This window comes from Nematostella vectensis, chromosome 10, assembly GCF_932526225.1.
Source record: "Nematostella vectensis chromosome 10, jaNemVect1.1, whole genome shotgun sequence".
In the NCBI taxonomy this organism is placed as follows: Eukaryota; Metazoa; Cnidaria; class Anthozoa; order Actiniaria; family Edwardsiidae; genus Nematostella; species Nematostella vectensis.
The window spans coordinates 4,641,441-4,653,554 of record NC_064043.1 but is presented as its reverse complement, the minus strand read 5'-3'; the positions used below and the strand labels follow the sequence as shown (position 1 = coordinate 4,653,554).

The 12,114-nt window shown below is 40.3% G+C and overlaps 4 protein-coding genes across 4 annotated transcripts; 2 read left to right on the top strand and 2 right to left on the bottom strand.

The window, feature by feature from the left end:
* The first annotated feature begins 166 nt into the window (after window positions 1-166).
* On the top strand, window positions 167-2,232 carry LOC5510229 (protein phosphatase 1 regulatory subunit 27). The gene has a single exon (XM_048733400.1). It carries the CDS (start codon window positions 1,127-1,129, stop codon window positions 1,718-1,720), a length of 594 nt encoding a protein of 197 aa, XP_048589357.1. The 5' UTR covers window positions 167-1,126; the 3' UTR covers window positions 1,721-2,232.
* Window positions 2,233-2,937: 705 nt separating this feature from the next.
* LOC5510228 lies at window positions 2,938-8,171 on the bottom strand. The gene is made up of 3 exons (XM_032379338.2): window positions 8,036-8,171; window positions 4,372-4,721; window positions 2,938-3,858 (listed from the first exon to the last, which is right to left on the bottom strand). Exons 2-3 carry the CDS (start codon window positions 4,498-4,500, stop codon window positions 3,130-3,132), a joined length of 858 nt encoding a protein of 285 aa, XP_032235229.2. The 5' UTR covers window positions 4,501-4,721; window positions 8,036-8,171; the 3' UTR covers window positions 2,938-3,129.
* On the top strand, window positions 7,487-9,890 carry LOC5510249 (endosomal/lysosomal potassium channel TMEM175). The gene has a single exon (XM_001630669.3). The coding sequence runs from the start codon at window positions 7,749-7,751 to the stop codon at window positions 9,216-9,218; it is 1,470 nt and encodes a 489-aa protein (XP_001630719.1). The 5' UTR covers window positions 7,487-7,748; the 3' UTR covers window positions 9,219-9,890.
* On the bottom strand, window positions 9,626-11,701 carry LOC5510227. Its single transcript, XM_001630648.3, has 2 exons — window positions 11,330-11,701; window positions 9,626-10,155 (listed from the first exon to the last, which is right to left on the bottom strand). The coding sequence occupies exons 1-2, from the start codon at window positions 11,499-11,501 to the stop codon at window positions 9,884-9,886; spliced, it is 444 nt and encodes a 147-aa protein (XP_001630698.3). The 5' UTR covers window positions 11,502-11,701; the 3' UTR covers window positions 9,626-9,883.
* Window positions 11,702-12,114: the final 413 nt, after the last annotated feature.

Below are 12,114 nucleotides of genomic sequence, written 5' to 3'. Positions count from 1 at the left end.
CTCTCTCAGGAGTGTTATTTTAGGGATTATAAGAACATTAACTTGGGTGGCTAGAACAGGCCTATTAAATTAAGTGTTATATTTATTTTGGTAACGGTTAATTTATCATGGTCTTTCATATCATTGAGGAATAGTGATTTGTTTGGGGGGAGGGGTGGGTGAAAATTATGAGAGGCATGTCAGGTTTATTGAGGTGGTCCAGAATTGTCGAAAAAGGGTTTACTATTTATTTTCACTTTTTACATTATTCGCTTAGTGGGAATATTTTCAAGCGATATCAACTCCACTTGACTTTCTTTTTGATTGTCTTACACCGTCAGCCTAGTGGGTGACCCTGTGTGTTTAAACGCCTGTTTTTTTTTTACCAGTGATTAACTGGCAAATTCTCACTACAAGGGGCAGACGTATGTTGTTATGACTAAATTCCTGCGTGCTAGCGAACTCTAATCGGGCGACATAAATCACTCAAGTCAAAATATGAAAACAAATCTTTGAGGGACCGCCAAATAAGGTAACGTTAACAAATAAGAAACGCAGTGGGTGACATGTGAAGTCGAGTCCATATAGGGGCTCCCTGTGGTGCTAGGTCTTTTATTCACAGCAGGACTGTTAACACCTTTCGATTCTTTGCACGCGAGATCAAAACGTCTTTACTATAAGCAAGAGCGGTGTGCTTAACCGGCTTAGGGAGACCCTCGCGTCGACCCCACCGCGATTTGAGTGTAATGCGGGCCCTAATGCGAAGGTAAACATTGGTATCCTAGTGTTGACATTTGATTGTGCCGATTTGTTATCTCAATATATGACGTCACCTCTTTTAAAGTGGAAATACAGGCTCGAGAATCTCTAAAGCGAGCAATGGAGGACTACTGTGTATTCGGTGACGGCTGTAAGAAGGGGGTTAAAGTTGGTGTGAAGGTTAATCACTTATTGTAGTCGGTAGTGGGGGACACACGGGGGCGCACTACGGAAGCAAGCGAGACCCACTTCGAGTAGTCATTAGCTTCATTTGTTGTTACCTGCTGTTAATGACTTCTGTTTGGATTTTACTTCTGGAATTGAGAACGATAGAAAGTATTCCAGGAACCAATCAACGACACATTGAGGTAGAATTGCGCGACACACGATGTTAGAAGCACGTCGACCTCCATCCAAATCATTTTGCGGAACGGCGCCATCGATTGATAGACTTAAAGACGAGAGAGTTGGAACGATCCGCAGGCAATGCGAACAAGGTCTCGTGCCATATGCAGCGCGCTCGATAGACTCTACTCACCCGCAGCCGGCCCCTTATGGTCTAAGACGAACCATCTCTATGCCTGACTGCAACGAGATGCGCGTTCTTCACAACGCGAAAATTATCATAAAGCCAATATCTGATCTGAAGAGGATCCGAAGCGTGTCGTTTGAGCCGGAGGTTCTTTTAGCCTCAGCTGTCGCCGAGAATGACTTAACAGAAGCTCAGAGCTTGATTGATAAATACAAATTGAATATTGATCACCAGAGTGCTTCGGGACTAACAGCGCTCCACTATGCCGCCCTGGAAGGCAGCTTTGAGTGTCTCGAACTCCTTGTAAATAAAGGCGCCAGAATAGACATTCTAGATTCAAAAGGGTGCTCTCCGTTGGATTTCGCTGTTCGCGGGGGGAATTTTGATTGCGCGGCATATCTCATAAAGGCTGGCGCCGAGATCAAGAGAATTGTCAATGGCTTGAGATAAGATTATCCTGAATCCCTTGAAGGAGCTTACAAAGCAAATGGCTTGTGAACATAATGTTCTACCCGTCACAACAGACTTCAATGGGCTTAGAAAGATGCACAGCCAAACAGTCGCGACCGAACTTTTGAACGCAAAAATGAATAGTCTGACCACGTACTTGTATACTCTAAACATAAAAAGAGGACTGTCTTATCAGGCTTTTTTATTGGACATGTGCTTTTATAGTTTTCCTTGTTAAATTTGAATGAGAAAAATAAGGCTTTAAATCTAGTATGATCGTGCAATTGTGCGTCAGGTTTTCTGATAAGTCTGACTCCAACCGCGAAAGCTGCCGATATCCAAGGGAAAAACACTCTAATGCGACAACATTAAGCTAAATCAACATTAAGGCATCATCTAAGGCTTTGCTTTAAACAAAATTACTTACGACAAAAATTACATTACGACAAAAATTTCAAACAATGAAAAAGCACACCTATTTTTGTTGAAACGAAACACAACACTTAAGCTGTTTTGGAGTGTTTGTTTGGTAACTGCTGTAAAGAGGGTCAAAGGGTCGCATCTTGGGATGATCTAAAAACAGTTATGAATCGCTAAATTTCGCAATTTGTCAAAAACTCTGGAAGCTAATCCAATTTGACGAGATGTCAGATCATGACATGTGACCGCTCTGTTCTGCGAATGACTGACGACAGGCTTAAAGCTCCTTGATAAAAGAACTTTTGGGTTACATAAGCAAGGCTAAATATCGCCTGCGAAGGACTAATTCAGACACAACGAGAAGCCAAACGTGGATGCAGAAATCCGTGAATAATAGCAACTTTAGACGTCACATGATTTCCGAGTACAAGGCTCTATATGCAAAATCACTTTCTGTTTTTACTTTTTTCGACATTTCGTGTTATCTAATATGGTTAATAAAAAGTTTAGGCCTTCTCTTGATTAGTCCAACCGTACTCACACCTCTTTTAATGTCGTTGGAATTTAGCGATTTTGTTTTTTTTTGTTTACTGTTTGCTCTGTTATCTTAGAGCAACAAAAGGCAGTCCAGAATAATTGGCCATTAATTACCTCTAGTCTCGAGTAGGCGGGTGAGTCCTACATTCTAGTGTTGAGGTACAGCCAGGAATCTACATGAGATAATACAAGACATGGCTAAGACGTGGGCAAATAACTATTTTGAAACGACATGCCCCTCTTTGAAACTTCACATTGAGTCTAGGCGTAAAGGTGACTTTATTAGCTTTATAACAAAACGACGGGAGACTTTAATCAAACGTTCAAAAAAAATCCGGTGACCTTTCAAGATAATGTCGTGATAATACTTTAAAAATCACGTATTAAGCACAGTATACAGAATAAGGCAAGTACGAACAATAATAAATATTTATGGACTATAAAAAGACATTCTATGGGAAGTAATCCGGGTCTTTTTGAAGTTTCCAATAGTCCTTTTGCACACTATTCTCGTAAAGATCATTAAACAAATCATCAACCTTACAGATTGCCACATCTCTTTGTATATCCGGCATTTTACCCGGCAAGCTGTACGAGACGCCAGCAAGCTCAAACTTTGGCGAGTAGTGGACTAGCTGTGTTACTAGCGTTGGCAAATCACTCCTAAAAACTGGTGTGATTGGATCCCGTAACAATTTCCACAACTGTCGAAAAGCGTCCCTCTGTGGAATAGCTGACATTTTATATGAGTCCATATCTCCTCCTTGTAGGATCTCCCCGATTTTACAAATCACCAAATCGCGCCTTATACTCATCACCAAAGACGGGAGGTTGTAACGCGATGCCTCTGTTAGGTTCCCAAATATGCAGAGGGCTAGCTCTTTCAGAAGTACATCCGATTTCTTGGGGCGGAAATATTCTGTTAGAGGTTCGCGCAAAGCGTTCCATAATTGTCCAAACGACTCGGAGCGGAACTGGGGCTCAATCCCTTCGATGTGGCTCTCCAGTGCATTTGCCACACCTTTGTCGAGTTTGTCTGGGTAAACTTTGCGTTTGTAGTATGATAAAAGGGTGGGTATACTATTCATGCTGGCTCCTTGTGGCTCGGGTATATTTGGTGGTATGATATGTAGAAATTTTAGCACATCCATCGCTGGGGAACCTCCCTTTGATGTTGATTCCTGAAAGAGAACAAAAACCGATGTGAAATCAAGGTATTAATTTTAATACATTCTACCTCTAAATGCGCACACTGGGGGTTTTAGATCTCGCGCGCGCACTACTTTTTTTTTACGGGTTCTTCAGTAGTGTAAAAATACGCGTCAAGTCCATAGGATACTCAAGTCTAGAATGCTACAACAATGTACGTTATTATCTGTACCGTCGCACTTTAAAAGAAGAAGATATAAACATTTATATCAGAATTCACGCGCCTGTGTAAAACTACAAACAATTCCCCTTAACAATTGCATACACGCTATTTTTTTTTACCTCGAGGTCTATCTTATCTGAGTAATTCTATCATAGAAAAGATGATTCTAAAAGAGCGCTAGAGAGGGCTCTAGCGTGGGGAACATGTTAACACGCGGCTTCTTAAGTAACATCACGCTTCCTGGTTTACCGTACTCGCGAAAACCTCATTTACCCAAAGCTTTCGCCCGCGCAGTAGTTATTCATTTGATAACAAGACTCACCAGCTTATATAAACTCGTGGAACCTTCCTCTTCCGTCTGTCTGTCCCTTTCGATCCCATGTACTGGTGGTAGTAGTACGAAGTTACAAACACAGGTAACTAGAATGGCTAGCACGTCCCGAACCAACATTTTGGCTCTAAATATTTGTCAAGGCTCTTCACATTGCTTGCAATTTTCGTTTTCTAAGGCACCAGGACTTTCCGTTCCGAAGTGTTTTGGAGCGAAACGCTCTTGTAAGAGGTGGGGAATTGCAGGAATGTGATTTGGAGAGGGTTGGCTTGTTGCTTATTCGACCCTAGCGGCTCACTAGCCCGTGGCGACGTCAACAATTTGTTCTACGAAGTGAAGCACTAATGAAAAACAAAAATTAAAAAATTTCCGACGTTTATTATATCAGATGCATAGGAAATTACTTTTTATTGTTTCGGTTATCTAGATGATCTCATTTGTTAAGGAAAAAAATATAGTAAATGCGTTAATTTTCGCCTGTAAATCTCGTTTTCCGTTTGGCCCGGGAGTTTTCAAGCAAAGCAACCACAAGTTCATGTGTTATGCTTCGATACGCACTACTTCGCAATCAGCAACGAAAACCTGGGCGGGAGAACATGCAACCGTGTCAGCGATTAACTTAAATTAACTCTTTTTTTTTTAATTCATCGACAGAACGATTCGGCCATGGTCGACCAGCTGCTAAAAATGCTAATGCTAATGCTAATGCTAATAATAATAGTAATAATAATAATAATAATAATAATAATAAAAATAAAAATAAAAATAGTAATAGTAATAGTAATAGTAATAGTAATAGTAATAGTAATAGTAATAGTAATAGTAATAGTAATAGTAATAATAATTGTACCTATATATGATTACAGGTGCGTACCCAGGTTTGACTGAGGGGGGGAGGGGGGGTGCACGCGCACCCCCCTGTGTACGCACCTGGATTGAAATAGTCCAATCAATCTATGTCATGACAATAGGATGTTCTCCTGGTCTAAGTCAAAAAAGGGGCCAACATCGGTCACTTGCTTGAATAAGCCGATGGAAATGAATGCTTCGTGTGACTTGCCATTGAGCGGGAGCAAAAAATGGTGGCATGATTGGCCTTCTTTAAGAACAAAACTATGGAAGCGTCATTTTTCCAGCCGCGGTTGTGTAAGAGTATTGTTGGTATAGAGTCTGTATAAGATTTGGATCAAGAATGGCAATAGCTCCATTACATGGCGTGCTTGATTCTCCCTCTAAAAACCCATAAAATAGCTAGAAACCTGAGAATTTTGCCCAAAACAGATAAGCTATATTTGTTTGAACAGTCAAAAATATCGTGCATAAAAACCTTGGTTATCCCCCGCGTTCTTATAAATAACATTTTGAAATCAACACCTCTCCCCCTGAAACCACAACCAACAACTACCCTTCCCCCCAACTCTCGCCCCCACCCCACTTATGGGACCACTCCGTTGCCCCTGTATAAATTTGATTTGTTCAAATAGAATCAAAAAGCCCAAAATGTCGCGATCTCGTACCAGAACAATGAATACAATACAAAAAAAATGAAAATCGACTATGCCAAAATTTCGTCTTTAATAAGACTTCTTCAGGGCAGACTCAAAAAAGTTTCTTGTTAAGGCCATCCTCAAAATTCGGAAGAATGTCTAAACAAAAATTCTGATAATAACTCATATGTCCCTCATCCAACTGAGACTCCAGCCTCTCAATCTTTTCTGTAACACCATCGAAGACTTTTGAAGTTTCTTGTAGTAACTTGTAGGCGAGACGAACACTCATACAAGGTCGAGTCCCACAAGTCCCGAAAACCATCCGAAATATGCCCTATATTTGCCGTCTTCTTAATAATTAATGAGTCCTTTCGTAACCACGCCTAAAAGCTGACAATCGGCCAAAAAATGGTAATGATGTAAATATCTTGATCTTTTTTTCTTTAAGTGATGAGCTTGTAGAATCCTTCCTCCGTCAGTCCTCGGGAAAGTTAATACGAATAGAATCAAAAAGCCCACACTGTCGCGATCTCGTACCAGAACAATGAATACAATACACCAAAAACTGGAAATCGACTCTGCTAAATTTTCGTCTTTAATAAGACTTCTTCAGGGCAGACTCAAACTGACTCAGTCTGCCCTGAAGAAGTCTTATTAAAGACGAAAATTTGGCAGAGTCGATTTCCAGTTTATGGTGTATTTGATTTGTTCAAAGTATACTTTCATGATTTACATGATTTGGGATCCCTGTGGTTTTTCAAACAAACCTTGTACGTGGGAAATTTGATGCGGTTTCTCGGGGTGTTTTTCCCTGCTAGCAGAGGCCTCTTTTCTCTGTATTTCGCTGGGCTGGCGTTCGCGTGGAAAAGATACCTCTGCCATGGGTCGCAAGTTCGTTTGATCAAACCGCCGTCCACGATCGTGGACGAGATCCAGAGCGCATGCTCCGTTCATTAATTTTCTGGCCACTATTTGAGCCCACAATGACTAGTGCATGCATGAAACGTATATCCGCTGCGGGATAATAAGCCCGCATTCGAAACGGAGTCCTCCGTAGACATATCACGCGACGAATTATAAAAGAAGCCATACAATGCATTATCTTCATTCAGAATTTTCTCTCTTTTGACTAACGAGTCAATCTTCCGTTTACAGGTTTTGCATATTCTTCTGGGAATAGCTGATCTAAGTTTACCAAAAAGTTTTGTAACATTTTCTTCGAATCCAACTGGGCGATATTTACATTGAAGAAACTCGCCTGCCCAGATGTCTTGAAATTAATCCCACAAACAAGACAAAACTCGTCTTTGCTGCGTTTGTTGTTCAATCTTTTAGTGACGTTTTAGGTGATTGAAATTGAACAGTTGTTTCTTTTTTCGAAGAGGAGAACTGACCGGAGTTTGATTCATGATTTCCGACTAAACCCATGCAAAGCATATTAGCATATTGACAGCTTTCGCGCGATGGTACGGGTTTTGGCACGTCGGTCGCTTATTAACGCTCACGCATGCGCAACAGAAACAGTTTCGACCCATGGCAGAGGTATCTTTTCCTCGCAAACTCCAGCCCAGCGAAATACAAGAAAAGAGGCCTCTGCTAGCAGGGAAGGGGTGTTTGCATGCTCCGATTTTTTTAGACTTTCAGTATGTTATAAAGGTAGACTTAATCAATACACAAACGTTGAAATACCTTGTGTTGCAATTGATACCGAATCGACACCGACCACCTCCCGATTATTACCCGGGATAATGACGAACACTTTCGGGACACGGAACTCGAAACAAGCAAACAAGTGTGACATTCACATGACCACTCAACGGTTTTCAACTGTTGATTTCTACGAAACCGAGTTCTACTGCTTTAAAGCATTTGCCCAGTATGGCGGGTTTTTCAGACGACAGAGATTTCTTTCAGCTGAATCGACTAAAAGGCTATAACGATGCAGTTTTCGCAATCGTAGCGACGATACTTGTGCTCCCGATTCGAAAACTCGAACAAGACTCAGGGCCGAAAGAAACTCTGTGGAACCTACTCGAGACCAAATGGGAGCATATCATTGTTTATCTTGTCGGTTTTAGCGTGATCTGCGCAATCTGGGAATCTCATGTAAACAGATTTCGTATTTTGTCACATGTTGATGATGTTTTAGTGTGGCTTAACCTTACCTCGTTGCTGTTTACTTGCTTTCTTCCGTTCTGCGTCAACTTGGAGGCGACATTCCATTCCAAGCACACCCCTATCATTCTAATATGCTGCGACTTGATGGTGTTAGAACTCCTCGAGGTCGCCATGATATTCTACAGCTTCTATCACGACGAACTACTGACAGACGAGGTGCAGGAATTGCCTGAAGTCCAGATGCGAGAGAGGAGGAACTATCTGTTCCTGAAAAAGTTGACCAATCCGGTTTTGTACGTGCTTGCGGGGGGTCTTAGCATGGTTAGCACCAAAATTTCCTGGGTTATATTAGTACTGGTTATCATATCACCATGTATCAATCGCCTTCTTGGCTTCATATTCCGAAAATGCATGAACATATATATGGGCGGAGGGGATTTTGACCGTATATTTGGAAACTATATAGAGACAGAGCGTGTTGAACTTTTCAGTGATGGTGCCTTTGCTATTGTATCTACGCTCCTTGTTTTGGATATAACAGCTGAAAATTTTCCAACAGTAGATGAGGTCAATGAAAATGGAATCGAAACAATGCTTGCTAACATGTGGCGTGAGTTTCTGACGTTCTGTGGCACCTTCATTATTGTAGCTTTGCTTTGGTTTACTCACCACTCCCTCTTTCACTATATCCGTAACATGAATCAAGTTATGCTTGTGATAAATAATTTGTCTCTTTCATTTATGGGACTAACACCTCTACTTGCTTCCATCATGAACAAGTTTGGAGGTGAAAAGAATGAGAGCGAGAAGCTTGCTGTCCGCTGCAGTGCAGTAGTAATATTCAGTGCAAGTCTTTGTCAAGCCATAATATTTGTGATTGCTCTCTGTAAAGGCCAAACACATTTACTTCAAAATGCCAGCCCTTCATCATCTCCAAGAACACATAACTATCTGGCCATGAAAATGATCATACTGCCATTAATCAGTGCTTTAGTCTTCAATGCAAGTTTTGCTGGCCGATCTGCCACCTACGTAGTATATTTTACTGCAGTGTTTGCAACTCCACTGATATTTGTAATGCTGAAAATCTGTTTTGGAAGAGGAGGATATGACATATTGCATCTTACCATTGAACCTGATTTTGAGACATTTGCTCCAACTACCAGGCGACCTCGAGCAAGAATCTCCCGAAAAGATATAACAACTAACTCACAACCAATTGCTGTATAATGAAGCAAGTTTAGTCACAGCCTCTAGAAGAAGAGGCTGTTAGTGATGTGTTGGTTTTGAAGGAGAGTCCCTGAGAAGAAGCTGATGATAGGGTGCTGAAATGCTAGATTAGGGATTATAGTCCATAGGTTAAAAATACATTGCTTTATTTAAGAGACATTTGTAAGTCAAGGAGTGAAGATTGGGTGTGTAAGTAAGTTTTGGTCAATTGCTTTTTCCACTCCCCTAACTTACACAGTTTTATAAAAGGGGGCTTATGTTTCTTTCCATTTAAACTGTTTGGAGATAGTGAGTGCACCTAGTGTGTGCTAAGGGGGGAAGGGATGTCCATAAGTTATGGCCACAGTGATCAATGTATATGAAAAGGGATGAGAAAAGGGATTTTAGTTATTCCTATTAGTATTAGATTCCTATTAATGCTTCTTTTATTTCATACCAAGGAAATTTGTTTATACTAGTTCATACAAAGATGCTAAGAAAGTCATCCTTTTTTGATATTCTGGTCATATTAAACAAAATGATCTTATTAATCTTCAAATAATCTTAATCTTATAATCTTATTTTTACAAAAAAATAAATATAGGCTACAGGCTATATTTACAGCCAGATATATGTAACAGTAGTATTATGTATTATTTAAATGTTATGATGATTTAAAGTGTTTATTAGTCATCTTGGTCTTGTTGACATTGGCAGCGCCCTCCATGTCTCATACCACCTCCCTTATGACGACCAAACCGGCCTCTTGCAAAAGGCTGATACTCTCCTATATAGGTATGAAGGTTTTTCCACCATTCCTCAGGGGATATGCATTGTTCAGGAGCTGGAGTGTCTGCAGTCTTCAAGAACACTCGCACTGTGTCTTCGGAGGATTGATGGCTCATGGCCTCAGAAAGCTCTGAGTCAGTTGATAGGCATATTAAATCGTTTTCCTGATCTACAAAGAAAGAAAAGGTAAACAGTCTGCATATAGGTTATATCAGTTGTGGTGGAGCTTGCTTAAAAGTGGGTGGTTGGAAAAAATCCAAGTCATCTTTTAGGTCAAGGCTGCAGGCTGCATTGATTCAGAGCCAAAATTTGGGGCTGAAGACGTATAGTGGGGGTCACCCTGCAGGCGTAAGGGACGGATCGTTATTTACGTCCACGGTCCACGGGGGGGGGGGGGGGGGGGGGTTCAAATTTTAGTAATGCAATTTTTTTTTTTTTGGGGGGGGGTTTCATTTCCATACCCAGAGGAGGGGGGGTAATTTTTTATCTTGTTCGCCGTGAGATACTGTTTCCCGTGAGATACCATGCAATCTACCTTATTACACATAATTTTCGTGGCATCAAAATTTTGAGATGGCGATATTTTGCGACACTTTATTTTCGCGATTTTCCTATTTTCGTAAAAACCAGACACTTTATTTTGAGATTTTGGGATAATAAAATCAAGCAAAACAAATGGAATTAAAATGTGCTGTAATCGTCAAAACTGACCTAATTTGCAACAAAAAGAAGTGTTGGCTAAATTTATTTTCAGAAAAATCATAAAAAGTCATACTCATATATACCCTTACTTTATGTACATAAGGTGTTTCCATAAAGCTTATTAAACGACCAATATTCCCCCAAATGTTTCTTGTGTACTCCCCCACTTTTAGCGCATCCTAATTTTCGCGACACTAAATTTTAAGTGTAATAAGATATGAGCAATAGAATTTTGTAAATTCTCAGCGGGTTTAAAATTATAAAGGGAAAACAAAAAGGGGTTAACTTTTCCGCAGTGCGATGTTCCGCTGACCCAAAAATAGGGGGGGTAATCTTCAAGAGGTCATGAGGGGGGTCTAAATTTTATTATTACATTTTTAGGGGGGAGGGGGGTAAAAATATCAATCCTGGATTTATTCAACCCCCCCTCCCCCCCCTCCCCCGTGGACGTAAATAACGATCGGTCCCTGAACTTACATTTTCTAACGCTAATAAAACGATACTTACTAAAACAATAGCACTAATTTCATAGAAATATATTAAATTAAGGATTTTAAAAATATATTTGAGACATGATTATAAATGCGTATTGTGACGAACAAAACATCTACAAGATTTCGACGAAGAAAAATTGTACCTACCTTTCCAAAATAGTTTAACATTTTCTGCTTCCTTCAATTCGGGAAAAGCCGCCGTGACTTTGGGGACAAAGTCACAATACTTCTTGGTGGTTAGCTCGTCAACATGAATTCTTCGAATCTCTTGCTTTTGAGTGTCGGGGTGCAAATACGCTTTTACAAGAATTGATGACATTTTGTGGATCTTCTTCCTAGAACGGTCACACTAGAAGTAGAAGTTTTTTTAAAAAAAAGCCTTGCAATTGTTGTGCGTTTTTAGCTTACAGCACTGTTAACGTGTCCTTCGTTTATTTGAAGTTTGCAAGTATAAACGGAAGAGGCACTTTTCTTTGGCGAGAAACACAAGGCCAATGTTGATCGAGAGAAAAACGCACAGTCATTGAGTGACGTCAGCCCTTTATCAAAGTAAAAAAAGCTAAACAGATTAAAAAAAGAGAAATATTACAAACTTGTATTCCTCTTTGAACAGCTTTTAATGTCATTTATCATTCCTTATTGGAAAGAGAAATAACACCCCAATTCTCCCTAAAAATACTTCATCCAAGGTAAGAGAGTACCCGGTGACCGGTAGCCCTGTGGTGCGTAAAAGTCACTGTCATTATGAAGCTGTGGTCTTAAAAATAGGCCCTGTTGTATTAGCTCGAGTCTTGATAAGCTAAATAAAGTTGCCCAATTCTACATGTTGGTAATCATTTTCGCGTTTGTTTATATTTATATAGCATTTAAAAATTGAAATCGTAATATCGCGTCCAAATCCTAAAATTCTTGTATGTAGTTTGCATCGCGTC